Raw genomic sequence first — 25,708 nt, 5'->3', positions numbered from 1 at the left:
TAAGACGCGGTGTGATCCACACAGCACTTAATGCATACAGCTGTGTGAATGAGGCCTTTGGTACATTCTTTTAGATTTCAGCCAGTAAATGTGGCAGGCTGTTTTTGGGACTAGTGTAAGTATTTGTTAGCAGTGTCAATGTAGGTATAGGTGTGTGTGTATATATCTATAACTTGAGAATTTACCTTCTAGGTTAGTGGCATTATTGTTAACGTTATTATTGCATGAGTCAGCAGTTAAATTATTTTCACTCTCAAGTTTCATGCGCTCATATTCTCTCATTCTTGCCAGTGCTTGATCTAAATGAATCACTGTGTTACCTGTAAATAAATGGACAATACAAGCTGGAAATCAGTAACAAGCCAGGCGGCAGACAGGCAGAGCTAGCAGTCAATAGAACGCAACAAAATGTTTGAAACCTACCAAGATCATCAGTAGCAAAAGGCTCAAAATTGGAAGAGGTTGACAAATTGCTAAGATTATCGCCATCATTTTGTTCCGCCTCATTGCAAGCTGGACCGTTGGCGTTTTTTGTATACATTTCCTAAAAACAAAACAGATTGAATCAGTATGCTATCCAATCAAAAAAAAAAAAAATGTACGTTGTTATACATCTAAGAAGACCTCTAAGCTTACATAATTATTACTAGGTAACATACTGTCTATGAGCTCTCCATAAAAATGTAATAAATGTGCCTGAGGCTTGAAGCACAGAGACAGGTTAAAGATCTGCAATATGCTGCCTGTACGATGCCATGGGCCCATACTGTATGATTCAGTGTTCTCATTTTATACATAGACACAAATATAGATTCCATGAAAAATAACCTAAGGGAAAAAAAAACAAGATTTTTGTACTTAAAGGGGTTGTCCCGCGCCGAAACGGGTTTTTTTTTTTTCAACCCCCCCCCCCCCCCCCCGTTCGGCGCGAGACAACCCCGATGCAGGGACGTAAAGAAAGCTTACCGGAGCGCTTACCTTAATCCCCGCGCTCCGGTGACTTCTATACTTACCGGTGAAGATGGCCGCCGGGATCCTCTTCCTCCGTGGACCGCAGCTCTTCTGTGCAGTCCATTGCCGATTCCAGCCTCCTGATTGGCACGTGACGGGGCGGAGCTACACGGAGCCGGCATCCTGCACGAGAGGCTCCATAGAAGAAAGCAGAAGACCCGGACTGCGCAAGCGCGGCTAATTTGGCCATCAGAGGCCGAAAAATTAGTCGGCACCATGGAGACGAGGACGCTAGCAACGGAGCAGGTAAGTATAAAACTTTTTATAACTTCTGTATGGCTCATAATTAATGCACAATGTATATTACAAAGTGCATTAATATGGCCATACAGAAGTGTATAGACCCACTTGCTGCCGCGGGACAACCCCTTTAAGGCAACATCTCTTTCTCATCTCCGTCACTGCAGGACACAGCTGAAACCCGTGGATAGAGCTGCTGCCACTAGAGGCTGGACTGCCAAGCAAAAAAAGTGATAGCTGGTGTCTGCAGGAGGGGTATAGGGGTATAGCTAGCAGGAGGAGCTAACAAGTTTGCATAAAAGCAATAGGAACAGCCAAGTAGGATATTTGAAAAAAAAAAAAAAAGGAAGACATGAGCAACTATTAAAAACTGTAACTCGATGTAGCAACTCAAGAGAATTAATCCAACAAGAAGGAAAATATATGTGGAAAGTGTTAATATACTGGGTGAGTGCTTAGGAACAAAGGCCTAAACCCATATCCAGACCCTGCTGTAAGAAGGACAGGAGGTGTGATAAAGAAAAATGCGTAGGGTGGAAATTAGGTTGTTGATAAAGCCAAGAGGAGGAGGGCTTCATAAATGAAGTGTGGACAAACTTGGGAGTAAGAGCGGGCCCTGTAGGAGAAGATCTCGAAGAGGAAGGCGCCACAGGGAGTAGACAAGCAAGTCAACGAGATCTGCCAACCTGGGGCAATGAAAATCCCCGGGATCCCTTCCATCTTGATCTTGGGAGAAGTCGTGGAATTAACAGGAAGGGGGGAAAGATTTACGGGAACTGAGAGTCCATCCATGGAATTACAAGTGCATCTATTACTCGAGATTGTGGATCTTGAAACCTGGACACAAATATTGGTAGCTTGCGTTTGATTCTAGACATAGTCATACTGACGCCTGGTTGACCCCCACCGTCGACAAAGTGCTTGAAATCCTTTGGGATTTAGTTCCCATTCTCCCGGGTCGACTGTCTCCTTGCTGAGGAAGTTTGCAATTCAGTTGTCACCCCTGGAATGTGGACTGCCAAGAGAGCTGGAAGATGGTCTTCAGACGATGTTAAGATTTTTGTGGCTTCTGCCGTAACCTCCGTGCTGAGAGTTCCGCCTTGATGATTTATGTATGTGATGTCCGCTTTAACCCAAACTGGTGGGCCTGTCAGCTGGGGTGCGAAGTGATGAAGCAACAGAAAAATGGCCTAAAGTTCAACACATTTATTGGTAGTGGGGACCGCTTTATGGTCCAAGTGCTTAGAACATTGAGATTCACAGAGTGCCCCCCACAGCTGAGGGGACTGGCATCTGTGGAGTATACTTGATAGGACAGGTAGAAAGGAGTGCCCCAGATTGATCTGTCAAGAATTTAGCCAAAGAAGAGAGCACTGTATGGGTAAGCAGATCTGTCGATCAAGAGTCCAAGGATTTGTCCCACCATGAGAGAAAAGTCCACCGGAGAGGCAGAGTGTGAAATTGGGGAAATCAAATCGCCTCACGGGAGGAAACCATCAGCCACAGCATTCTCATACAGTAACGAATGGTTATAGGACTCAGAGTTTGCAGAGAGAATATTTACTTCTGAAGGAGAAGTAGGACACAGGGTTTGGCCATGTCAAGGAAGACACCAAGATAATCTAGTCGTTGCGACTGAGGAGGAAGACTGAGTGGTTGACTATCCATCCAAACCTGGACAGAGTTTCAACAGTGATGTTGAGACTCTCCAGGTTGGCCAGGCGGATCAGGACTTTTAACATGATGTCATCAAGATAGGGGATTGGGGATGGAGGGTTGCCCTCCATGCAAAAGACTTAGTGGAAGAGAACTTTGAGGGCTAAGGTTCTTCATACTATCCGAACTCCAGAGCAGCGAAAGGAGCGAAAATGGGGGTCTTTACTTGTGCAGAGGATCTTGCATGTCTAGGCCTGTTTTTTGATAGTGCAGAGGATCTTGACGTCTAGGCCTGTTTTTTGATAGGTGAGAACTCTTACCACTAGTGGCCTCCGAGATGATCTCATCAAGTCTGGCTCCAAAAAGTCTTGAGCCAACAAAAGGAAGGCCTGTTAAGGACCTTTTGGAGAGGCATCTACATCCCGGGATTTTAGCCACAGTGTCTTGGAAGAAGGATACCAAAGCCCCCAATGCAAAAGCCAAGAGTCTGGCTGTATCCAGGGAAGTTTCGCATATAAAACTTCTCTGCCAGGGGTAATTTGATCCACAAGGTCTGCCAATTCTTTCAGAGCAGATCTAGAAAGAATACCTCGGCGTAATTGTTTAGCCCATTCAGTAGAGGCCATGCTGATCCAGGTAGTAGCGAAAACTGGCCCGAATTGACTGCTTCAAAAGGAAGTCTTGGCTAGTGAATCCATTTTCCTGTAACGCAAGTCTTGAAAAGACTAAGTGTCCGCTATAAGAAGGGTGGTTTGTTTAGTCAAACGGGACACTGGGGGATCCACTGCTGGTTAAGATTACCACTTTTTTACAAAGGTTTTTCGGAAAAGGATACATGAGATCCAGACGATTAGCTTTAGTGAAGTGCTTGTTGGGATGCTTCCATTCCCTGTTCAAAACATTAAACTCCACATTAGGAAACCGCTTTGGGCATCGGAAGGGAAAAGTCTCCAATGACATCCTTCTATCGAGGAAAAAGTGGATTCTATAAGTCCAACAGTGTATGCACCTGTACTCGGCTGCTTTTACAGAGCAATGGAGTCCTCAGGTGAAAGAGGGGCACTATAGCACGTGCTTGAACGGGTCTCCTTTTCTTTTGAAGTCAGGGCAGGCAACAGAACAGTTCACTTCGTTCTATTCGCTCTCCTCAGTGCAGCAACAGGGAAAGTTCTGCCTCCCTGTAGGCTCGGAATCCAAAAAATTGTTGAAGACCAGCGACAAACAGGTCTGCCTCCTATGGACACCAAGTCAAAAGTGGTAAGCTTGGTGCCTGCAGCAGAAAAATAGCTATTAGGAGGAGCTAATACTTTTTCTGCTTAGTATCCGCCATCCTAGTGGCAGTTGCTATACCCACAGTTCTTCGGCAGCGTCCCCCAATCATGCACACAAGAAGAAAAAAAAAAAAAGGTAGCAAGTTTCATAGCATGCTGTTTTATGAACTTTTTCAGGTGGGTGCAGTGAGCGAGCAGTGAAGAGAGGAGGAGCTAAAGGAACCCCAGTTGTAGAGATGGGTTGGGGTCTCTGCCATGGACCCCACCAATCACACGTATCCCCCCACAGGATAGGTGATTGTCAGTTTTGGGAATACCCCTTCAAATTTTCAGATGCATCCTCATAATAGAAGCACCAAAATTTACATTTCCTTCATAGTAAAGGATAGTATAAGAAGAGATGTAAAGACATTTAATGCATACATCATCTGTTGTAGCCAGGCTTTCACTTGGGGTAAGCTCAGAGTTGGATTGCATCCACCCAATGGACTCCACAGGCTTGGTACTGTCATGCTTGTCTGTAGCTTCTGTGACACGTCTGGTTACGATATCCTACAAAGATATAATAAGTTTAAAGGTGGTGTTTGATAGTATAACATTTTCCAGGAACAGCATTATTTTTCTTCATATGCTTATTAAGTGATGTGGGGCTGAGCTACAATTCTAGAGATACAGCAAATAGAAAAAAGCAACATTTCCTAACCACAGACAAGGGTGTTAACGATGAAAAGAATGTCACAGTGAAACAGTCAGCAAGGCACAAGAGATATTACCTGTAGTGCAAAAAGTGCTTTCTGTCTTAGATAATCAGTATTCAGAAGCTGGAGTTCATGGAAGAGCTCAATAAGAAAATGTGGACGGCATTCGTTTTGAGAAATCAACGTAGCGACTTCGGAGTAAATGGTATCACGCAATGCTTCAAACATAGAAAAGTCACTTCCTGCCTCTGCAAAGTAAAATAAGGCATTACCAGCAATTTGAAAAAAATCACTTAAAAGGGATGTCCCATCAGTTTTACGACGTGTGACAGTCCAACCTATAGGACCCAACCAAGCCTGAGCATAAGGGGGCTGCAGCACTGAGTTCACTAATGTGTCCCCTTCTCAATTTTCCCATGCACAGTCGTGCTCTCGACCACCCCATGTGTGCAAGGTTACTTGAATGGAGCTGTGCTGCTCTTCACAGGTATAATAGCAGGGTTGTAACACAATTACTCAACAAATAAATTAGCTGAATGATACTCAGCAATAAGATTCCTTAAAAACTTAGGCCTCATGTCCACGGGCCCGCATGGTTTCCACATGCAGAATCCTGCAGCAGATTCCATCCGGCGCGCAGACATGAGGCCAGAAAATAAATTATACTCACCTGTCCGCACGCTGCGGGGCTCTCCTCTGTGGCTGCGAGCCAGATCTTCTTTCTTCTGCACGTCGGATGTGCTCGGGATGCCGGGGGCGTGCCAGGCGCATGTGCCGTCTTTTCTTTTCTTTACACTCCTGCTTTCCCGCGGCACGGACGCAGTGACAGCTGTGTCTGTCCTGCGGATCTGGACGGCTTCCACTGGCTTCAATGGAAGTTGTGGAAGCAGTCCGTGCGGGAAAACCGCACAAAAATGGAGCATGCTGTGGTTGTTTTACCACGAGCGTGATCCGCGCGCCAGGAAAAACGACATCCGCAGGTATTTAATTACCTGCGAGTGCCCAATGACTATGGTCGCAGATCACGTGTGCGGGAGACCCGCGCAGTTTTTAAAGTTTGATTTTTGCCGTGCACATGAGGCCTTAAAAATCCTCTTCCATTTTTACAACAAGCACAAATTATTTTTTTTAATAAATAGATAAAAAGTACCTGAAGACACATCGACAGTTCTATTGTCCCTTCTCAGTCGTTCTAGGTGATCACAACTGGGATTTGTTTCAGTTATTTGCTCAGTCTGGGCATGTTTGTTGCTGCTCTCCTTAGATTTAGCAGAGCCGGAGACACTTGCACTGTGGAGATCTGTGCAAAAGTAAAAGAACAATAAGAATAAGTGAATCCCTTAACCCCTTCAGGACACAGCCATCTTTACATGGTTGCATGACAGCTGTATTCCATAGCTGGGATTCGCCATGTATGGAGAGGGCTTGGCTCTCAAGGCCACTCCATACAAACCTTGTGCCTGGCAGATATCCCTAAGAGCTTAGGTGTTTTAATTATATATATTTATTGGAAAGCAAAATGTAGTGCCTTTAATTTGTCTCACACAAATAATGTAAATAAAATAATCATTACTACCATGGTTCTTCAATGCTTTACTTTTTCTATGGCATATTTTTCTTTTCTTGTTCTTCGTCTTTGGAGTCTTATCCTTCGATGCCAGGCTTGCTTGGGCTGATGCTTTTTGGGATTTGAATATTTTTGTGACTGTTGTAGGATCTAGTGGCCCAGGTAAACTGCTCAAACTCTCCACAGACTCTTCATCACACTGCCTTGATTGTTGGACAGAGTTTGCAAAGGCTGAATGTTCAGGGTCCATAAAAGGAGGGGATGTACCTTGGTCTTTATTTTGATTTTCTAACCGATGATGTCTACTGTGTTCTCCATCTTCAGTTGCTTTAGGAGAGTTTCTGAGAAACAATATATTATAATTGTAGGTTCTGTAGATGAACGACTTAAAATTTAGAGAAGCACAATATGACCAGTATAGAATAATGTTCATTATATAAAACCTGATGAGAATTAGATGCTACAATCCATGCTATGGATTACAATTCTGTTAAGAACTGATCACAGAACTCTTGGCCTCTTATAAAGACGACTATAATTATCCCTACCAAACTAAATGAATCTTCTCCTTAATGCCCATTTAGACCCAACGATTCTCGCTCAAAAACCACTCAAAGCCGTCTTTTGAGCGAGATCGCTGGGTCTAACTGCACAAACATTGCGCAGTCTTTGTTAACGAGTCGTTTATTGTTCCCTTTCAGCAAGCTATGCTATTCTTTCACAGCCGAAGTATGAAGACTACAGCGGTCTAGCTGTCTTCTGCATACCCCACTTGGAGCGCACAGCTGTATACCAGCTGAGCACTACGTGAACACAACCGGAGTATTGCAGTCACCCCCCAGTAAGTTTCGCATTGAATGGCTGAGCGCTGCCTGTGATTGGTTATAGCGCTCAGCCAATCAGATACAGCTCTTTCAGCAGGAGATATATATATATAAAATTTTTTTTTTTTTTTTTTTTTTTTTTACACATGCTATGGATGATTTTCAGGGAAGGGCTTATATTTAAAGCCCTTCCCCGAAAATCACTGCAGGGTTGCCCGTGTTCTGCATACCCTGCTCAGAGCGCTCAGCTGTATACCAGCTGAGCGCTCTGAGAAGAAAACAGCTGTATGCAGAAGATAGCAGTTCTGCTTGTCTTCTGCATACAGCATGAGCCTTCATTTACACACTTATGCAAAGTGAAAACTCAAAGCTTTCACTCAAAACGCCGTTTAAGTGAATTTTGAGCGATCATCTTGCCGTGTAAATGCACACAACAATTATCAATCAAAAGAGGTCTTCTGAGCAACAAACGTTGTGTCTAAATGGATTATTAGGCGATGTTCAGTTAATTTACAGTATAATACAAGTGGATGGGGTTCTCAAAACCCCACAACGACAGTTATCAGAAAAGACCGCACGGTAATCAGAATTTGCTGTGCATTTCTGACTGTAAAAAAAAAAAAAAAAAAATCTTTTAAGGGTATGTTCCCACGTAGCAGAAAATGAGGCAGTTTGTTGGCAGTGCACAATCAGAATCCAATTCCGCCTCAACATCACGATGCTGTAAAATGTGCTGTTGGCCCGCATTGAAAACTGTATTAAACTGCACACCAGTGGTGCAGAGTTTGAAGTGTTGTCCGTTGCAGGTTTTTAGCAGAATTTGGTGCCGTTTGTCCACTGCAGACAAGCCGAAACAATTTTCTGCTACATGGGAACATACCCCCTTGTGACCCTTTTAGATTGTCTGGGATCTCTGTCCACTCTAACAAGTGTCAGTCGAAATGCATGTTGATCAGTACACGTTTCATTTACCTTCACACAAGCAAATAATCTGCTTATGGGGACAAACAAACCAAATTAACATCATTCAATTCCATAGGCGGGCTGTACAGCATCCAGTTTACACGAGGAAACGTAGAACCGAGGAGAAAGCAGTTTTATGGACGCTGAAAGGGAGGATCAGCGATCATATGCACACTACGGTTGTCATTCAGAGGGATGCCTTAGGTCCAATATCGGCCCGTGCAACAGGGCCTTTAGGCTAGAGGCACAGAGCCGTAGGCGAGTTATGCCCTAGAAACAAACTAAACCTGCATCAGACAGCACACGGACATCCTTCCAGTCCTTGTACAGTCCAGACTACACAGAAGCTGCAAAATGAAGGCGCTACTTTTGTCCACAAAAGCAGACAGGAATATGGCATGCCATGAGTTTATTTTACACAAAGCATCAATTTCTGAAAAATTGCTCATGTGTATAGCTTCATAAGCTATAATGGGGGCTTATGCTGTCCATGGAATTAGACAGCACATGGCCTGAAGAAACGCCCATGTACCTTCAGCCATGGTCTAATAGACCTGAAACTAGGAAAAAAGTTGCCTCCTCCTATGCAGGCTATACCCCAAGCCTACGGACACTAAGTTAATCAGTTTGTACACATGTAAACTGATGTCACAACGCTAGAAAATGAAGAAACACTGCTGAAAAGGATTACACAAGCCTCAGATAAACAATGGCCACGGCGACGCTGATGTGGCGGCAGTGATGTGGCATTTTTATTTAGTCATCTAGGTAAGCTTTGCTACTGCAGTTTGTGAGAGTCCAGGAGCCTGAGGGACAGTCTGAAGATTCATGTAAGGAGTGTTGCAGGGTCTATACCCGAGTGATAAAACAAGCTAAAGACCAGAATCACTGTGAAGGTAACAAAGTCCCAGTTGAGAGTCAACAGCACCAGAGAAACACAAGTTCTGGGATGCTCCAGTCTCCAATTCTATAACGCCAGGACGACGACAACAGGAAGAGAAAACTGCGGGGAAGGGAGAAGGATCCCCCATATGTGGAGACTAGGTCGACTAATGGTTGATGCTCGCAAGATTCTCTCTTCCCTTAATTCTGCATGTCTCAAATAGCATGCGAGCCTTGGACATGTATGCTGTCCAAAACTGGCATACCATTTGAGACATGCAGAGTTTAAGGGAAGAATGAATCGAGCGATCACTTGTGTGGGAGTAATTGGCGCTTACTGAAGAAAAAAACTGACTGATTACCACCATGCAATCAGTACAGATCTGTTTTGAGTTGTGCCTGTATACTGCAGGGCGGGGCGAGGATTTCCAGAGGTACATTCGTTTGCGGCTGTGAGACCCACAGGAGTAGACATAAGACACAACAGTAGGCACAGGATTCCACAGCCCACAACCTACTCTGTGATAGTGGGAAACTGAGGTACTAAGACAGAGCTGTGTTTCTCTTCATTACATTGAAAGAGCAAACAGTCCCCCTACTACCACAAATTAGGCAGTCGAATTTCCCGCCTGTAATGTACAAGGTAGAAACTCACATTACTACAATACTCTTCTCAAAAAAAGAGGGTGTTCGTGAAATGAATATGACTCCATGTTCTATCCTATGCGTAGCCATTTGGTGAGCAAGTAGTCATCTTCTGTGTCAATTATTTGTACTTTTCTTTTAACAAGATTTGCTAAAATGTATTGAAGAATAAGAAGGGGCCTCAATGATTAGAACATTCCAAGGCTCTAAATTGAATGTCTCAGGTCATTGCGTCCTGTTCACCTGTCTCTCTCTAAACAATTTATGGTTTAGATTGTACTCTTGCGTTCCAAGAAGTTAATCACGCGTGATCGTTTCTGCGCATGCGTGTGTGCATTTGGCATTTTAGATGTTAAATTCCTTTTCTTGCAGATTTGTTTCTTTGACCAATGGTAATAAAATAATAGATTTGAATTATTGTAATTAGATCCTGTGCCTCTATAAAAGCTGCTGCCTGTCAATCAATAAACAGATTACTTTGATCACACCAAGTATTGTTGTGGTGAGTTAATCTCCTGAGCTCAATTTACCTCTAACTAAGAAGTTGGACCCCAAAAAGTATATTGTATAGCAAATATTGGTTATTGCATTACCAAGGGTGATTAGGTGGACAATGGCTTTAATAATCTGCATAGAATTTACAAAATAGAGAGTCAGGGTACTACAATACTTCACCTACGGAAGGGGATAATACAGCTGCGAATGTAATGAGGCCCACCATAACTCTATAGATATATCTGATAAGACACTTGTGGTCCTACAGGCTCTTCCTATAGAACTGAATAAGGAGAACGGACACTGCTGGCTTAACTATGTAGTCATGTCAGATGCAGAGCTCATAGTATTAAAAGTGCTCCCCTTGTAGGAGGGAGTAAGGTGTTAAATACTCCACAGGAGCCGTAATCATGGTAGGTGCAGTCTCACAGTACAAAAAATATTTCTCCTATTGGGATTTGGGGGGGGGGGGGGGGGGGGCGCTAAAGTGCACTCGTAGTAGCCTCTCTATGCTAACTACAGAAGGATAGAGGTGCAACTGCATCCTAAGTAGTGGTTCTACCTGTTAAAGAATTGTGAAAGATGGGTTCCTGAGGTGTAGCTAGTGGAAAGCCCTCTTTTTGCACATAGTGTCGCCTTACAGTGGCAGCAGCTATACTTAAGGTCTTGTTTCTTCCCCTGCAGCAATATCATCATCAAGAGGGGGGGGAAAAAAAACACTAAACTTTAAATGAGTAAATAATACCAAGCGCACCAGAAAACATAGCCATAGAGATAAAGAAATAAGGCCCTTTAACATGCAAAGATAATCTTTCAAACGACTGAAAGATTTTGCGATCCATTTGCATGTAAAAGGGCCTGCAGGGATTGTTTGCAGAGCCAAACGTGTGTTAAAACTCGTGGCCAGATGTGCAAACGGCTGCTGGCAGATTCCATTGTTCTCTCCTGGCTAGTGTAAATATGCCGTGGAGAGAACAGCTTGCAGTCTAACGAGAGATAAATGTGTTTGCTTTATCTCTCAGTAGCCTAACAATGGATTTTAAGTTACATTTAAAATGATCGTTCAAATGAAAAGCCCACGATGCCCGCATTTACATGTAATGATTATCGCTCATTTTCAGCCGTTTGACAAATTTTAAGCGATAATCGTTGTGCATAAAAGGGCCTTTAGTCAACTTACTTTACAGTGGTGTCTCCGCTGCAAACAGCCACCTAATCCTGGTCTGCAATACGCCACAGAAGTGTTCACCAGGGCTCAAAAACAATGGGCCACAATGCGGATGTGCAAGTTACTTAGGCTTATTAATAGAAGTTAACACTTAATTAGAAACAAACACCACAATGAGGTAGGATGCAAAGCTTTTAACCCCTTAAGGACCAAGCTGTTTTATACCTTAAGGACCAGATTTTACCCATGTGGTGGTTTTACTGCCCTATTTTGTTTCCTTTAGCTACCAAAATTATTTTAACTGCATTTTTTTCCCCGTGACATATAGGGTGATTTTTTAAATATCTTTTTCACTGACTTTTATTCCATTTTTTAGTTTTAATGGGGGTAAAACACTTTTTTTTTTTTAACATTTATAGTTATTTTTTTTTACTTCGTATATTTATGCTAAAATAATGTATGGGAATGGGTTCCTTATTTTGTTTTGGATGTTTTGATCTACAATATGTATGGTTTTGGTTTACAGGGCGCATACGGCGGCTGTTTTTGTTGGTGTCGGCTTTGTGTTATTTTCTTTCTTATGTATATATTGTTGTTTTGTTCTGTAATATTGTTTTACTGGTGTATAGAATTATGTTTTTTCACCATCTATGTCCCCCATGACGTCATATAAGACCTCTGGGGGACATTCTTTTTTTTATTTGACAGTTTCCCACTGCAGCTGGGGCATCCATAGGAGCCCCAGTTACAGGGAAAAACAACCCCTGCAGTGACAGTCACTGGCAGAGCTGGCCAGGGTCTAGTATGACCCTCCACCTCTGCTGTAGCAGGGAACCTGTAGTTTCACTTTCAGTACACAGTGCTCATTGAGCACTGTGTACTCGGGGAAGCAGAAGGCAGAAAGGGTTAAAAACTCCGGGTTATCAGCTGTCAGTAACAGCGGATAACCAGTTCCTGCCTCTGATTGATTGAAGCACCGTAATTTTACTATCGGCGGTGCTTTAAGCCCAGGACCAGGCACCGTAAATTTACGGTGCCTAGTCCTTAATGGGTTAAGGAAACTTCAACTCCTTTTTCAAGCACATGCCAGACCAACCAGCTAGGTGGTGCACATATAGAATTAAAAAAATATTCAAAAATGTGGATCATTGATTTTGAGGCCAAGTGAACACTGTTGTGGCATATAGCAGGCCAGGATTAAGGGGGTGTTCTCAACAGAGACACTCCTCTAAAGTAAGTTGACTAGCATCTCTATCTGTATGGCTATATTCCCTGAAGCGCTGGGTATTGTTTACTTTTAAGTTTTATACTTCACGAGATTGAGACCTACAGCAGGATCCCATTGATGCTGTCCACCTGTGGATGTTCTCCATGACAAGGGAATTTCGTGGTCACTCCATACCGGGTATGTGAAAAGCCATCAGGGATTTCAGGTGCGACAGTCTGCCCTTTCTTGGGTGATCCGATCACACCAGGTTAGTCAACCCTGCTAATATTTTATACCTTCACTTCTCCACCCTCATACATTCGGAGCGCTGCCCTCGTTTATAATAGTCATCAAGAAGGGAGCGTTAACTGAGCATGCGCAATAAAAGCTTCATCAATTTCAATGGAGCTGAAGGAAACATCCGAGCGGGTGTTGCTCAGGAGTTTCCAAAGTCCCATTGACAGTGAATGGCGCACAAGTGCTCTTGCAGCACTTCAATCAGTCTCCTCCTCACTGCTTTTAATGCAGATAACACATTGTAATTGTGTTCCAAGCAAAGATATTAACTCAAATCACTAGGAAAGACTTAAATATCTAATCACTAAATTGAACAAAATGAAAACGTTTACATCTGCTAGTGCTAGGAAAGAATAAAAAAAATTACCTTTGCTTATCAGCTGTACTGGGTGAATTACTTTCAAAAGGCTTGGGAAAAGCCATGTACTCAGTTTTTCCCGAAATGTTTGGATCATGAGGCTGGAGTGGTACATCAGGCTGAGAGGTAGCATTATAAGTGAAGTCTCCAATCCCAGGCTGAAAGACTGGATTAAAATTTACACCTATGTCAAAATTAAGATAAGCAAACCAAAATCAATTGTAAAAATCAAGCAAACAGACAAACATAGTACAGCAGACTGAACTTAAAAATACCTGGCATCATGTTTGGAAAATTTCCAAATGGAGGCATGTTGAACATATTCATGGGAGAAGGGAGGAAACTGAAATTATTTAATATATTTGGGGTGGAAGGAGGTGGAGCACTGCTGCCTCTTTCTTGTCCATGTTGAAACTGCTCCTGCTGTTGATGCAGATCATTCAGCATCTGTTTGAGTCTGCAAATATAGAAGTAGTAAGCCATTAAAAACACAAAGAAATATTAAAGGGGTTTTCCTACTAATGACATTTATCCCCTATACAAAGGATGGGCGGAAATGCCTTATCACTCGGGCCACAACAGGTAGGACCTTGAGAGATCCCAAATCTGCATATCCCAATTGCCCTATGTGAAAGGAGAGGTGGTGCCCATGAGTGACCACTGCTTCATTCACTTTTATGATATGGAGAAAGTTTGCTGAATGTATCAATCTCCCTCAATCTCATGGAAGTGAATGAAGTGGTGGTCATGCATGTGCACCTCTGCTCCATTCACATGGGGCATCTGGGGGGGGGGTGCAGATCTAAAAATCTCATGGTGGTGCCAACAGTTGGACCCCCGCAATCACACATTTATTCTCTATTCACAGGATAGGGGATAAATGTAATTAGTGAAAAACTTCTTTTAATGCAATTTTTAAAACCAAGACGACAATTTACAAAATGGCACAACAAAGCAAATACTCGGGGTCCGGGTTATACTTTATTCAAAAAGGCTCACAAAGGCTGGTCAAATGCGGTGTGTTCCATGCAGCGTTTTACGCGTGAGGTCATGTGAATGAGCCCCAAGTCTGCATGATTAGCTATAAAAGAAATCTCAATAATCCAGCTTTCAAACACTATAATAAACAGGCACTCACCTTTGTATGTTGTTTTGCTGCCAATTAAGCTGAGTGTAGCACTGATTCAGCTGGTGCATTACAAGGTGGACTTGAGGAGTTCCCATGCTATTTGGCATCATAGTGTATGGATTTGTGAACAAGCTTTGCAAGAGGTAGGAAAGTGACTAATGGAAAAAAAACACATTATATAAAATAAAGAAAAAACTAAACAAAAACTTAAAAGCATTGTTCTTTTCAGATAGTGTTGGCCTCTCGAGAGTTACTGTTGTGTCTGCGCTGTCATTTCATTCTGTTAGTGGGAATCTCCAGACTCAGATTCCCATAGACTCCATCATCCCAAATGTCAGAAGCCTGACCATACACTAGTCTTCTAAAACACTGCAGAACTAATTGCTGCCAAACCTTATGACATAACTGGCCATTATAATACCCATTAAGAATTTTTTTGGGAAATGCTCAGAGAACAGTGGTTCAACTACAGTCAACCTCTTAACAGATCTGTAAGAGTTTAATTTATTTTTTAATAGCATCTCTTAAGACCCCATTATGCTTCGCCTCGGAGAGAAAAACTTCAAATGGGTTCCTTTCTTCTACTTCAGTAACTGCAAATCACATTACAATCAGGCAAAGGCTTAAAAGGGGTTTCCCAGGTTAATGCAAAGCTGCTATCAAGTGAATGCTAATCAAATGTTAATAAAGTTTGCAATGTGGTTCTGCTTTAGACTTTTTGTCCGTAGATCTATTAACGATCACCTTCTCCTGGCACTTCTGAAGGGTTTATTCCCAGGTTGCTGACCTGTAGACAATCCAGCGGATTGTCGGGCTTGCTTAGTAGGAACAACCAAGGGGAAGCTTTTTTTTCCTCATCAGGTCTCAGGACCAGACTGCTAACCAATACCAGGGAAATGCTTAGCGGGAATACACACATGAAGAAAGTACAGAGCAGGGAATTGTCAGAAATGCAGTTTTTAAAATGCATATTGGGGAAAATGTGGCAGCCATCTTGGAAAGTAGTGATGAGGGTAAACATCAAAAACGGAGGGCAGAAAAAAAGGAATGGCTGCTTGAATTATATCCATCATCTGCCGCGTATAAATTGGCGCTAATAGTTTTCATATCCGGAATTTTTTAAAATACACTTTATCACCAGAAAACCCTTTATCACCAGAAAACCCTTTTAACTACATTTCCTAATTTACAAAGTGCATCTATATTGTTGCCTACATGATAATTGAAGCAGGACATGGATCATCAGAAGAGTTCCTATTAGGATTCTGCATATACCAGTTTACAGAATAACTGAAGAAATTATTGGGGCTTGTGAACGGTTTATTTCAAAATGGTGGTCTTGCAATTTAGGGAATTTTGTGGCACCACAGATAATGCATATTTAGCTTAGATTTGGGACTTTCACTTGCTGTTAGCAAACTATGGGAGTTTATTACATGAACAAATGGCCTTTGCCCCATTAGGGCCATTGGAGTTTTGGACAACAAGCTAAGCACGGTTTATCCATTGTTGGAAATTCCTTATGAATGATGAACTGGCAGCATAAACGGATGTATGAAGGTATAAAAGCGTTTTATTACCCCATTACAAATGAATGCGACGTTTCGGCACTGTTGTGCCTTCCTCAACCTTCATACATCCGTTATTCTGCCAGTTCATCATTCATATGGACATTTATCTGGAGCCTTTCTGGTTTTGTGGCTCATAACTGGCTTTTGCATTTTTTGATTGCCTGACCCTGGTAAGGGATTATTTAGTGCTGTTGGTGGGACTGACTTTATTCTCTACAGATTGTTGGAAATTCCTGTCACCAATACTTAAACAGAAGCGATTACTGAGTTCATGCTGCCCGAACCACAGGCAGCATAGACCCAGGACAGATCTGAACCTAGTGCCCCATATATGAGTTATTCTGAATCGCTGCTGCATTTCAGAACAGTTAATCTAAAGTTAGTCCATTTGCCTTGGGAATGGAGCTCCTGAGTCAGAGGCAGGCCGCACTGGGGTCTCCCCTTCAACAGCATCAAGACTAACATCTCTCTCCATACACAAGCATGGAGAGGAGCTGTCAGTCAACATAATGGGGAAAGTCCAGGCCGGCCTGCCTTTAACTTAAGATCTCAATTCATCTAGTCAAACAGGCAAACTTCAAAGTGTGCTTATTCTGAAAAGACGCAGTGTTTGACAACATGTGACAATGCAACATGTAAATAGTTTAATCTTTTCGACAACAAAGCAGGAGAAAAAAAAAAAATTGTACTGTAGTTGAAGGGTCCTTTTACATGGAACAATTATCATTTAAACAAGCGAACGATAATCTCCAGTCTAATTGCAGCTAACGACCGAACGACGAACGTTTACTTTGTTGTTCATTAATGCAGGCCTAAAAATCATCGTTGGCTCGTTGACTTATCGTTCAGTCGCTCTCATTCACTTATACAGTAAATATGAACGACTAAACAATTTCTTGTTTGAAAGAACCAACAATGTATCTACTTGTATAAACAGGCTGCACAAGCAAACTGATGTCATTCGCTGGTTTAAACGTGAAATTGGCCCGTATAATGGAGCGAAGATGGATGCGTGGGATCTAAAGACTTATGCCTTTAGAAGTAGTCACAAACAACACCAAAATTAAAAGTCAACATATTTGCAATCACTTTGTTTAGCAAACAGAAACATACAGAAAAAATATAAATATGGTGCACAGACAATAGAAAACATCTCTACAGTACCTGTTGGTCTCGCATTAAAGTCTGACATATGTTCGTGCTGAAGTCCAGTTGTTTTTTCAGCTGGTTTATCTGCTCCTGCCAATGCTCTTTCTCTTCCACCTGGGAAAGTTCAGAAACCCATTGGACATTTTCTTGCCGCCGCATGCTAATATTCTGCTGCTGTCTTGTCTTTGGAGAGGGACGGTAGTTGCCATCAACAGAATATGAACGTTGGTTGTTCCATCTGGAAGAATGACATTGCATTAATAAGGTGATCGCTTTAGATTACTATCTCTATGCAGAATTAGGCAGGTTCTAAGTTTGCAGCCTTTTTTTTTCTACCCCAGTGCATCTAAAATTGAAAAAATTAGGCAAATTTGCGAACAGGTTGTTGACCTACAGCTCTTACGCTTACCTTTAAGATAGCTATACTATTTTCTTTATCTCCTACACATTGCTAATCTATGGTAGCTGGGGATGGACTGGCATAAAAAATGGCTGCTTATACATATATTTTATCAGAATTCTTACACTACAGTTCTGTTGAGATTTTGTATCTCAAAATTTTTTCTTTTTTTTCTGTTCCATAACGGCACAGAAAGACGAAAACGTTACACCAGATCTGTGCAATTACTGACATCCGATGGAGCCCATGGACTATAAGTTCCACTGGGTTTCTGTCATATAGTCTGTCATTTTACAGTGCCAGAAGACCTTAAAGAAAATCTGAAGAGAGCCTAAATCAAGACATTATTTTAAAAAGTAATAATTCACCTTATCGGAAATACATCACTAACCCATGCTTATTGTTCTTCCCACTAAAAGCACTCTGATTTATGCTGCTTGGGGGATATGGGACATTTTCTCGGAATGTGTTTTCTTGTTCATCATCTTCCTCTTCCTCCTCTTCTTCTGCCTGATTTACATCTGATATGCAGGCTTCCTCTTCATCTTCATGCTCGTCATCATCATCAAGAGCACATTGTGTGGATCCACCCCATGTTGCCATCGTTCTAACAAAACAAATAATCACATTAACATCTCAACAGATTGTAAGGCTAAAGAAGAAAAAAATTAAAAAAAATTACAAAAAACATGTTCATCCAGTTAAGCCTATTATCATGCAATGTTGATCCAGAGGAAAAAAAGAAAGAAAAAAAACAAAAAACTAACAATGGAGGTAGAGGACAATTTTCCTCATTTGAGTAAAAAAAAAATTCCTTCCCGAATCCAGTTTTGGAAATCAGAGTAATCCCTGAATCATCAACCCTTCTGACGCAATCTAGTGACTGTAACATGTAATATTGTTATACTCAAGAAAGTCCTCCAGGCCCCTTGTGAACTTGTTAGTGAGTGTGACATCATCTAAAAGGTTATCAAATTCAATCATACTACTAGCCTTAGACACAACAAAAACATATTTTATTACTGTTGTAGGACAGTTCCCTCTAGTAGAGTTTCCCCAAAACTAGTCTTGAATCTGTTTTTATCCACTGTGTATTAGACTTGTACCCAGTTACAATTATTTACTCATAATTCTGAATATGGGAGTTAACTAGAGTACCTAGAACAAACCGGCAGAACAACTGAAACATGCATCCGCACACAGAAGATGCCTCAGATCAGACACACCCTGGACCCCCAGTGCTATGAAGCCTCAGCGCTCGCCATCAAACTATGCAATAATAAAATGAACAGCGCTGGAGTAAAACTTATTGAAACTTTCCATACAACCTCTACAGGAACAATTTACGTATTGGTGGAAATTACTTACTTTTCAGTTCTGCTTTGGTGCTGAAGACTGTGTGTCTCAGAGCCATCACTTCTTAAAGAGCCAGCAGAATTAGTGTCTGTGATTCCTTGTCTTCTCTGATGCTCAGCCATTAATGACTCAAGCTGCTTCCTTCTTTGACGCAAATCTTCTCTTAAAATTTGGTGTCTGCGTATCTCTGACCAAACCTAAATAAGAGTATTAGTTATTAAACAAAAATATCTTTCACTGCCTGCCCCCCTCACCCGAATGCCTGCCGCTCTCTGGAGTTCTCCTCTGTAGATTGTAGGAATTTCCATGCAGGGCAGCCTCCTGTCTGATGCCCACCAGGCACCATCATGGGATTTTTACTTTCACTTTCTAATCAATCCCATGATTAATCGGCACAGCATTGGCTAAGGGTCTATACCATTCCTGCCGCCTGGGGGGGGGGGGGGGGGGGCAGTTTAATTATCATTACCTAATATAATCCCCTAAATAACACTACAGACCATAAGCATAGAGAGTCAAGAGGATGAGCTGTGATCTCCTATATTATGACTGTGTGACAGCTTTCAACCATAGTTTTGGGTTACTGCCCCTCCTTACTTCATTATCTGCAGACGATGAATCTTCAGGATCTGGCATACTTGGCAGAACTAAAGGACAATCATCATTAACCTCTGGAGTTGAAGGTGCTGTTGGTATTCGCACTGATGTTCCAGCATTGGAGGTGGACAACTAAAAGATGTAAAACAATGAAAGAAAAAAAAAACCATGCTTAAAGAGCATCTATATATGTTTTATGTAATGGTTATACCAAACTGCTTTCTACCTCTATTTCCTTAAAAATACTAAATGTAACAAAATACGCAAACTAAACAAATCCCAGCACTTCCTCCCTTAAAGAGTTTTTCCACAACTAATATATTGAGGATTAATTCTCAAAATAGGTTATTAATACCAGATCCGTGAGGGGCCAACGGCATCCCCATGAATCACCTGTTCAAAAGACCTGTGATGTCATCACATGGCTCAAGTGCAGCTCAGTCCTATTCAGGTGAATGGGATTCAGCTGCAATAATAGACACCACCACTACAAAGTTAACTGCACTGTGCCTGGATTTCTTACAGGTGACACCTGCTCGCAACAGGATGAGATCAGTGCTGCGACTGATAACAGCTGTTAGCCGTTAGATGCTGCAGTCAATTCAGGGGTTATTGCAGTTTGCCCTTTAGTTGCCATGGCAGTTGGAGGTCTTCCACTGCAGATTACCAATCAAGCCATGCCAGTGGCATGGCTTGATACGCTGCCTGTCAGATTGTAGTATAATGTAATATTATGGTATGACATCTTATTGCAGGAGCAATCAAATCATCGCACATTCATGTCCCATTTAGGGACTAAAAAAAAATAAAGAAAAGGTTTTACTATTTAAAAAGAATTAAAAAAAAAAAAAAAAGTCTAAACAATTTATCCATATTTGGTATCGCTGCGTCCATAAAACTATCAAAGTAACACATTATCTACCCTACACGGTGAACAGAAGAAAAATACACAGCACCAAAATAGTGCTTTTTTTCGTCACCCAGTCTATAAGAAAAAATGTAATTAAAAACAAATTAATAAAAAAAAAAAAGTCCAATGTACTTCAAAACAGTACCAATATAAACACCAACTACTGTAGACAACTACAACACCATCAACAGACTTAATACATCGCCAATTGACCCGTAGAGCGAAACCAGTGAGGGATGTCGCCCCTTTTACCACTCCTGTTTGATCTATCCATAGACCCCTTACCTGGACCCAGGAAACTACAGGCCTGTGAGCCTGACTGCTATACCGGGAAAGCTCCTTTTAAACACATTATTAAACAGCATGTATGCAAGTACTTGAATAAAAATGGAGTAATTAACCAGAGCCAGCATGGGTTTGTAACAAACAAGTCATGCCAGACGAATCTAGTTTCCTTCTATGACAGAATTACTGACTGGGTTGATTAGGGAAATGCAGTGGATATAGTATATCTTGACTTCCGCAAAACATCTGACAAAGTATCTCATACCATACTTACTGAAAAAAAATGTACCAAATATGGGATCGACAAGGCAACTGTTAGGGGGATTCACAACTGGCTGGCTGATCGTACTTTAAAAAGTGGTCATAAATGGATGAAAATCCAATTGGAAGAATGTGTCAAGTGGGGTACCACAAGGCTCTGTCCTGGGCCCAGTGTAACATTTTTATAAAATGATCTGGAGAAGGGAATTGATGGGAAACTGATCAAATTTGCCGACAACACAAAGCTAGGAGGGATAGCGAACACTAGGGAAGAGAGGGAGAGTAGTCAAAAAGATCTAGAAAAGCTGCAACAGTGGGCGGTGACAACAGAATGGTATTTAACAAGGAGAAATGCAAAGTCCTACATCTGGGCAAGAAAAATGAAAAAAAAACAACAAAAAAAAACATACAGAATGGGAGGAATTGAGCTAAGCAGCAGCACATGTGAAAAAGGCTTGGCTATACTAGTAGATCACAGACTGAACATGAGTCAACAATGTGATGCAGTAGCAAAAAAGGCAAACACAATTTTGGGATGCATTAAAATAAGCAGAGTCTGGATCATGTGAGGTAATTATCCCCCTCTACTCTTCCTTAAGTCAGACCTCATCTGGAATACTGTGCCCAGTTCTGGACACCCAATTTAAAAAAGACAGACAAACTGAAACGAGTTCAGAGAAGAGCTACAAAGATGGTGAGCGGTCTGCAAACCATGTCCTATGACAAGTGGTTAAAGGATCTGGGAAGGTTTATAGTTTGCAAAACAGAAGGCTGAGAGGAGACTTAATAGCCGTTTAAAAAGAGCTGTAGGGCTGTCATAGTGCAGAGGGATATTCTCATTTGCACAAGGAAAGACTAGAAGCAATTGGATGAAACTAAAAGGGAGGAGACACAGATTAGATATTAGAAAAAAGCTTTCCGACAGGGAGAGTGATTAATGAATGGAACAGGTTACCACGGGAAGTGGCGAGTTCTCCTTCAATGGAAGTCTTCAAAACAGAGGCTGGACAAATATCTGTCTGGGATCATTTAGTGAATCCTGCATTGAGCAGGGGGTTGGACCTGACGACCCTGGAGGTCCCTTCCAACTGTACAATTCTATACAAACAGTTGGACAGTTCATGTCTTTTCTGGAGAATACTGAGTAATGATCCCAAGTGTAGGCCGAAAAAATATGTGAACCTGTTTGTCCTGACCTTGACCCAATCAAGATGCTGTTTGCAGTAGAACCTGAAGGGGGATCTGCTGCAAGGAAGCCGAGAAATATTGCATGAACTGAGACACACTTGCAGGGAGGAATGATCCAAAATTTCCTTTGCAACATTTGCAGATCTGTAAGAAAGATTTGTTGGATTTGGCTTAAAAAAAGGATCTACAAGTCAGGTCTCCGGCACACAGGCATGTCGGACCCTATGTGCAGGATTCCCTCAGCAGAGTTCGATGCGTACCTGTTCGGTGTCTCCGTGAGTGCTGCAGATGTGCCGGTCGGCATTCCGTCGCACATGTGCAGTAGCCGGTGGTGGTGGTAGTGGGGTAGTGGGGAGGGGGCAAGGGGTTTGCGACGCGTATCCCGCAATACTTCCGCAGTGCTCACTGTGGAAGTGCCGCAGGAGGGATGGCTTCCATTGACTGGAATGGAAGCCGGCCGCGCGTAGCCCGCGCAAAATCGCGAGATGCTGCGATTTCTTCTCCACAAGCGGAAAATTGCAATCAATTTCCGGTTGCTGAGATGAAATGGCTTTGTGCCATTGAATGCAATGGGTAGTATTTACTCCGGAGTCCGAAGGGAGACGCTCGCTGCGGACTCCGCAATGCAAATACACCCATGTGCATTGTGCTCAATAACATACATGAACAATACAACTTTGTGTTACTATTTTAGTCAGATCATCATCCAAATCTCAATTATATACAAACAGACAACATTTTTTAATACAAAACAATTCAGGAGAGCAGCACAAATGTGAATCCTTCGACTGATCGTCGAAACATTGCTTGTTATATCTGTGGAACTACAACTAAAGATGTCATTTCGATCTACAAGAAGCTCTTCAAGGATTCCCATTTGTGCTGCCCTCCTGATTTGTTTTGTACTCTACGTTGGAGGATTGGAGGAAGTCCAAGTCCTGGATTGAGTGTGCATCATCACGGCTCCTCCACTTACTGGACTACAGGTTGTGCTGCTGGCACTTGTCATATTGTGCTGCACAGGGGGCGTGGCCTGGCTATGGAGGAGTGAGGACACGTTTCTCCTCGGCTCCGTCTTCATACCCAGAGAAAACCAACAAAAATGGCACACAAAAACAATAAAACGGGCAATAGGAGGAAGAAATCGCTGAGGAGCAACACCCACCTACCAGACGGCCCGACTCCAGCGGGCATCCAGCGGTTCTTCCCCGGCCAGAGGCGTCCCGAGGAAGAGGAATCCCAGCCTGGCATGGCGGCCGCGGCACACCAAGGCTCACCGCAGACGGCGCAGCGGGAGGACCCCCCACCACCTGCACGGAGCATGGCAGCGGCGGGAAATGGGGCGGCAGGAGAAGCAGAGAGCCGGGATCCCCCCCCTGCGCAGAGCGGGTCCCCTACGCCAGCGCTGCCGGCAGGGCAAGACTTAGCAGCGGGGACGCCGGCGGAGATCCCTCCCGACGGCTCCGTGACAGCGGAGGAGCTCCCGATGACGTGGGACGGTGCAGGGAGGAGGCGGATGCGCTCCTCGGCGCCGCCGGAGCGCCCAGCGGAGGTGAGCGGGGGCCCAGCGGAGGTGAGCGGGGAGCGGCGGTCTCATGGCCCCACGCCGTCCAAGATGGCGGCCGCAGCGGGGCACACGTGGGCAGAGGCTCCAGAGGAGAGCGGGAGCCAGAGCAGAGGGAGCGCTGAGGCATTCACGGACACCCCCAACAGAGATCCACAAACCCCAGTAGTAAGAGCTAATCCAGACTCCCCCAGTCATACTCAGAAAGCTCCTCCTGGCAGTAACATAAACATCCCTCTTGGAGGTACTGAGGTTGCTCTTACTGGCAGTAACAAGATTGCTCCTCCTGGCAGTAACAAGATTGCTCCTCCTGGCAGTAACAAGATTGCTCCTCCTGGCAGTAACAAGATTGCTCCTCCTGGCAGTAACAAGATTGCTCCTCCTGGCAGTAACAAGATTGCTCCTCCTGGCAGTAACAAGATTGCTCCTCCTGGCAGTAACAAGATTGCTCCTCCTGGCAGTAACAAGATTGCTCCTCCTGGCAGTAACAAGATTGCTCCTCCCGGCAGTAACATGATCGATCCTCCTGGCAGTAACATGATCGCTCCTCCTGGCAGTAACATGATTGCTCCTCCTGGCAGTAACATAAACATCCCTCTTGGAGGTGCTGAGGTTGCTCTTCCTGGCAGTAACATAATTGCTCCTCTTGGCAGTGACATGATCGCGCCTCCTGGCAGTGACTTGATCGCGCCTCCTGGCAGTGACTTGATCGCGCCTCCTGGCAGTGACTTGATCGCGCCTCCTGGCAGTGACTTGATCGCGCCTCCTGGCAGTGACTTGATCGCGCCTCCTGGCAGTGACTTGATCGCGCCTCCTGGCAGTGACTTGATCGCGCCTCCTGGCAGTGACTTGATCGCGCCTCCTGGCAGTGACTTGATCGCGCCTCCTGGCAGTGACTTGATTGCGCCTCCTGGCAGTGACTTGATTGCGCCTCCTGGCAGTGACTTGATTGCGCCTCCTGGCAGTGACTTGATTGCGCCTCCTGGCAGTGACTTGATTGCGCCTCCTGGCAGTGACTTGATTGCGCCTCCTGGCAGTAATGAAAAGGCTTCTCCTGGCAGCAACACAACCACCCCACCCAGCATGATTGTAACTGCCCCACATGGTGGCAACTGGTTTGCTCCTCCCGGCAACATTATGAGCGCTCCTGCCGGCAATATCATGAGCATTCCTTCCTGCAGTAACACGAACGCCACTCCCGACAGGAGGAGGAGCGCTCCTCCAGGCAGCAAGACGAGCGTCCTCCCCGGCAGCAAGACGAGCGGCCCTCCCGGCAGTAACAACAGCGCTCCTCCCGGCAGTAACAACAGCGCTCCTCCCGGCAGTAACAACAGCGCTCCTCCCGGCAGTAACAACAGCGCTCCTCCCGGCAGTAACAACAGCGCTCCTCCCGGCAGTAACAACAGCGCTCCTCCCGGCAGTAACAACAGCGCTCCTCCCGGCAGTAACAACAGCGCTCCTCCCGGCAGTAACAACAGCGCTCCTCCCGGCAGTAACAACAGCGCTCCTCCCGGCAGTAACAACAGCGCTCCTCCCGGCAGTAACAACAGCGCTCCTCCCGGCAGTAACAACAGCGCTCCTCCCGGCAGTAACAACAGCGCTCCTCCCGGCAGTAACAACAGCGCTCCTCCCGGCAGTAACAACAGCGCTCCTCCCGGCAGTAACAACAGCGCTCCTCCCGGCAGTAACAACAGCGCTCCTCCCGGCAGTAACAACAGCGCTCCTCCCGGCAGTAACAACAGCGCTCCTCCCGGCAGTAACAACAGCGCTCCTCCCGGCAGTAACAACAGCGCTCCTCCCGGCAGTAACAACAGCGCTCCTCCCGGCAGTAACAACAGCGCTCCTCCCGGCAGTAACAACAGCGCTCCTCCCGGCAGTAACAACAGCGCTCCTCCCGGCAGTAACAACAGCGCTCCTCCCGGCAGTAACAACAGCGCTCCTCCCGGCAGTAACAACAGCGCTCCTCCCGGCAGTAACAACAGCGCTCCTCCCGGCAGTAACAACAGCGCTCCTCCC

At 44.0% G+C, this 25,708-nt stretch overlaps 1 protein-coding gene across 7 annotated transcripts in view; it reads right to left on the bottom strand.

Annotated features, from left to right (window-relative positions):
- The window catches only part of PCM1 (pericentriolar material 1), a 116,820-nt gene that overhangs the window by 24,156 nt on the left and 66,956 nt on the right, over positions 1 to 25,708 (bottom strand). For 6 of the 7 annotated variants that reach the window (XM_066573411.1, XM_066573413.1, XM_066573414.1 and 3 more), the window contains exons 14-26: positions 19,485 to 19,616; positions 18,900 to 19,084; positions 17,923 to 18,138; positions 17,147 to 17,369; positions 14,421 to 14,566; positions 13,558 to 13,739; positions 13,292 to 13,466; positions 6,453 to 6,784; positions 6,027 to 6,176; positions 4,952 to 5,124; positions 4,602 to 4,730; positions 424 to 544; positions 186 to 320 (exon numbers count right to left, since the gene is read on the bottom strand). In XM_066573411.1, coding sequence (XP_066429508.1) covers positions 186 to 320; positions 424 to 544; positions 4,602 to 4,730; positions 4,952 to 5,124; positions 6,027 to 6,176; positions 6,453 to 6,784; positions 13,292 to 13,466; positions 13,558 to 13,739; positions 14,421 to 14,566; positions 17,147 to 17,369; positions 17,923 to 18,138; positions 18,900 to 19,084; positions 19,485 to 19,616 — 2,299 coding nt within the window. The remainder of the gene's footprint in view (positions 1 to 185; positions 321 to 423; positions 545 to 4,601; positions 4,731 to 4,951; positions 5,125 to 6,026; positions 6,177 to 6,452; positions 6,785 to 13,291; positions 13,467 to 13,557; positions 13,740 to 14,420; positions 14,567 to 17,146; positions 17,370 to 17,922; positions 18,139 to 18,899; positions 19,085 to 19,484; positions 19,617 to 25,708) is intronic. The other variant, XM_066573415.1, reaches the window with a different exon arrangement.

The sequence above is a fragment of the Eleutherodactylus coqui genome, chromosome 7 (assembly GCF_035609145.1).
Source record: "Eleutherodactylus coqui strain aEleCoq1 chromosome 7, aEleCoq1.hap1, whole genome shotgun sequence".
NCBI classification, from domain to species: domain Eukaryota; kingdom Metazoa; phylum Chordata; class Amphibia; order Anura; family Eleutherodactylidae; genus Eleutherodactylus; species Eleutherodactylus coqui.
This window is presented reverse-complemented; position numbering and strand designations above follow the sequence as displayed.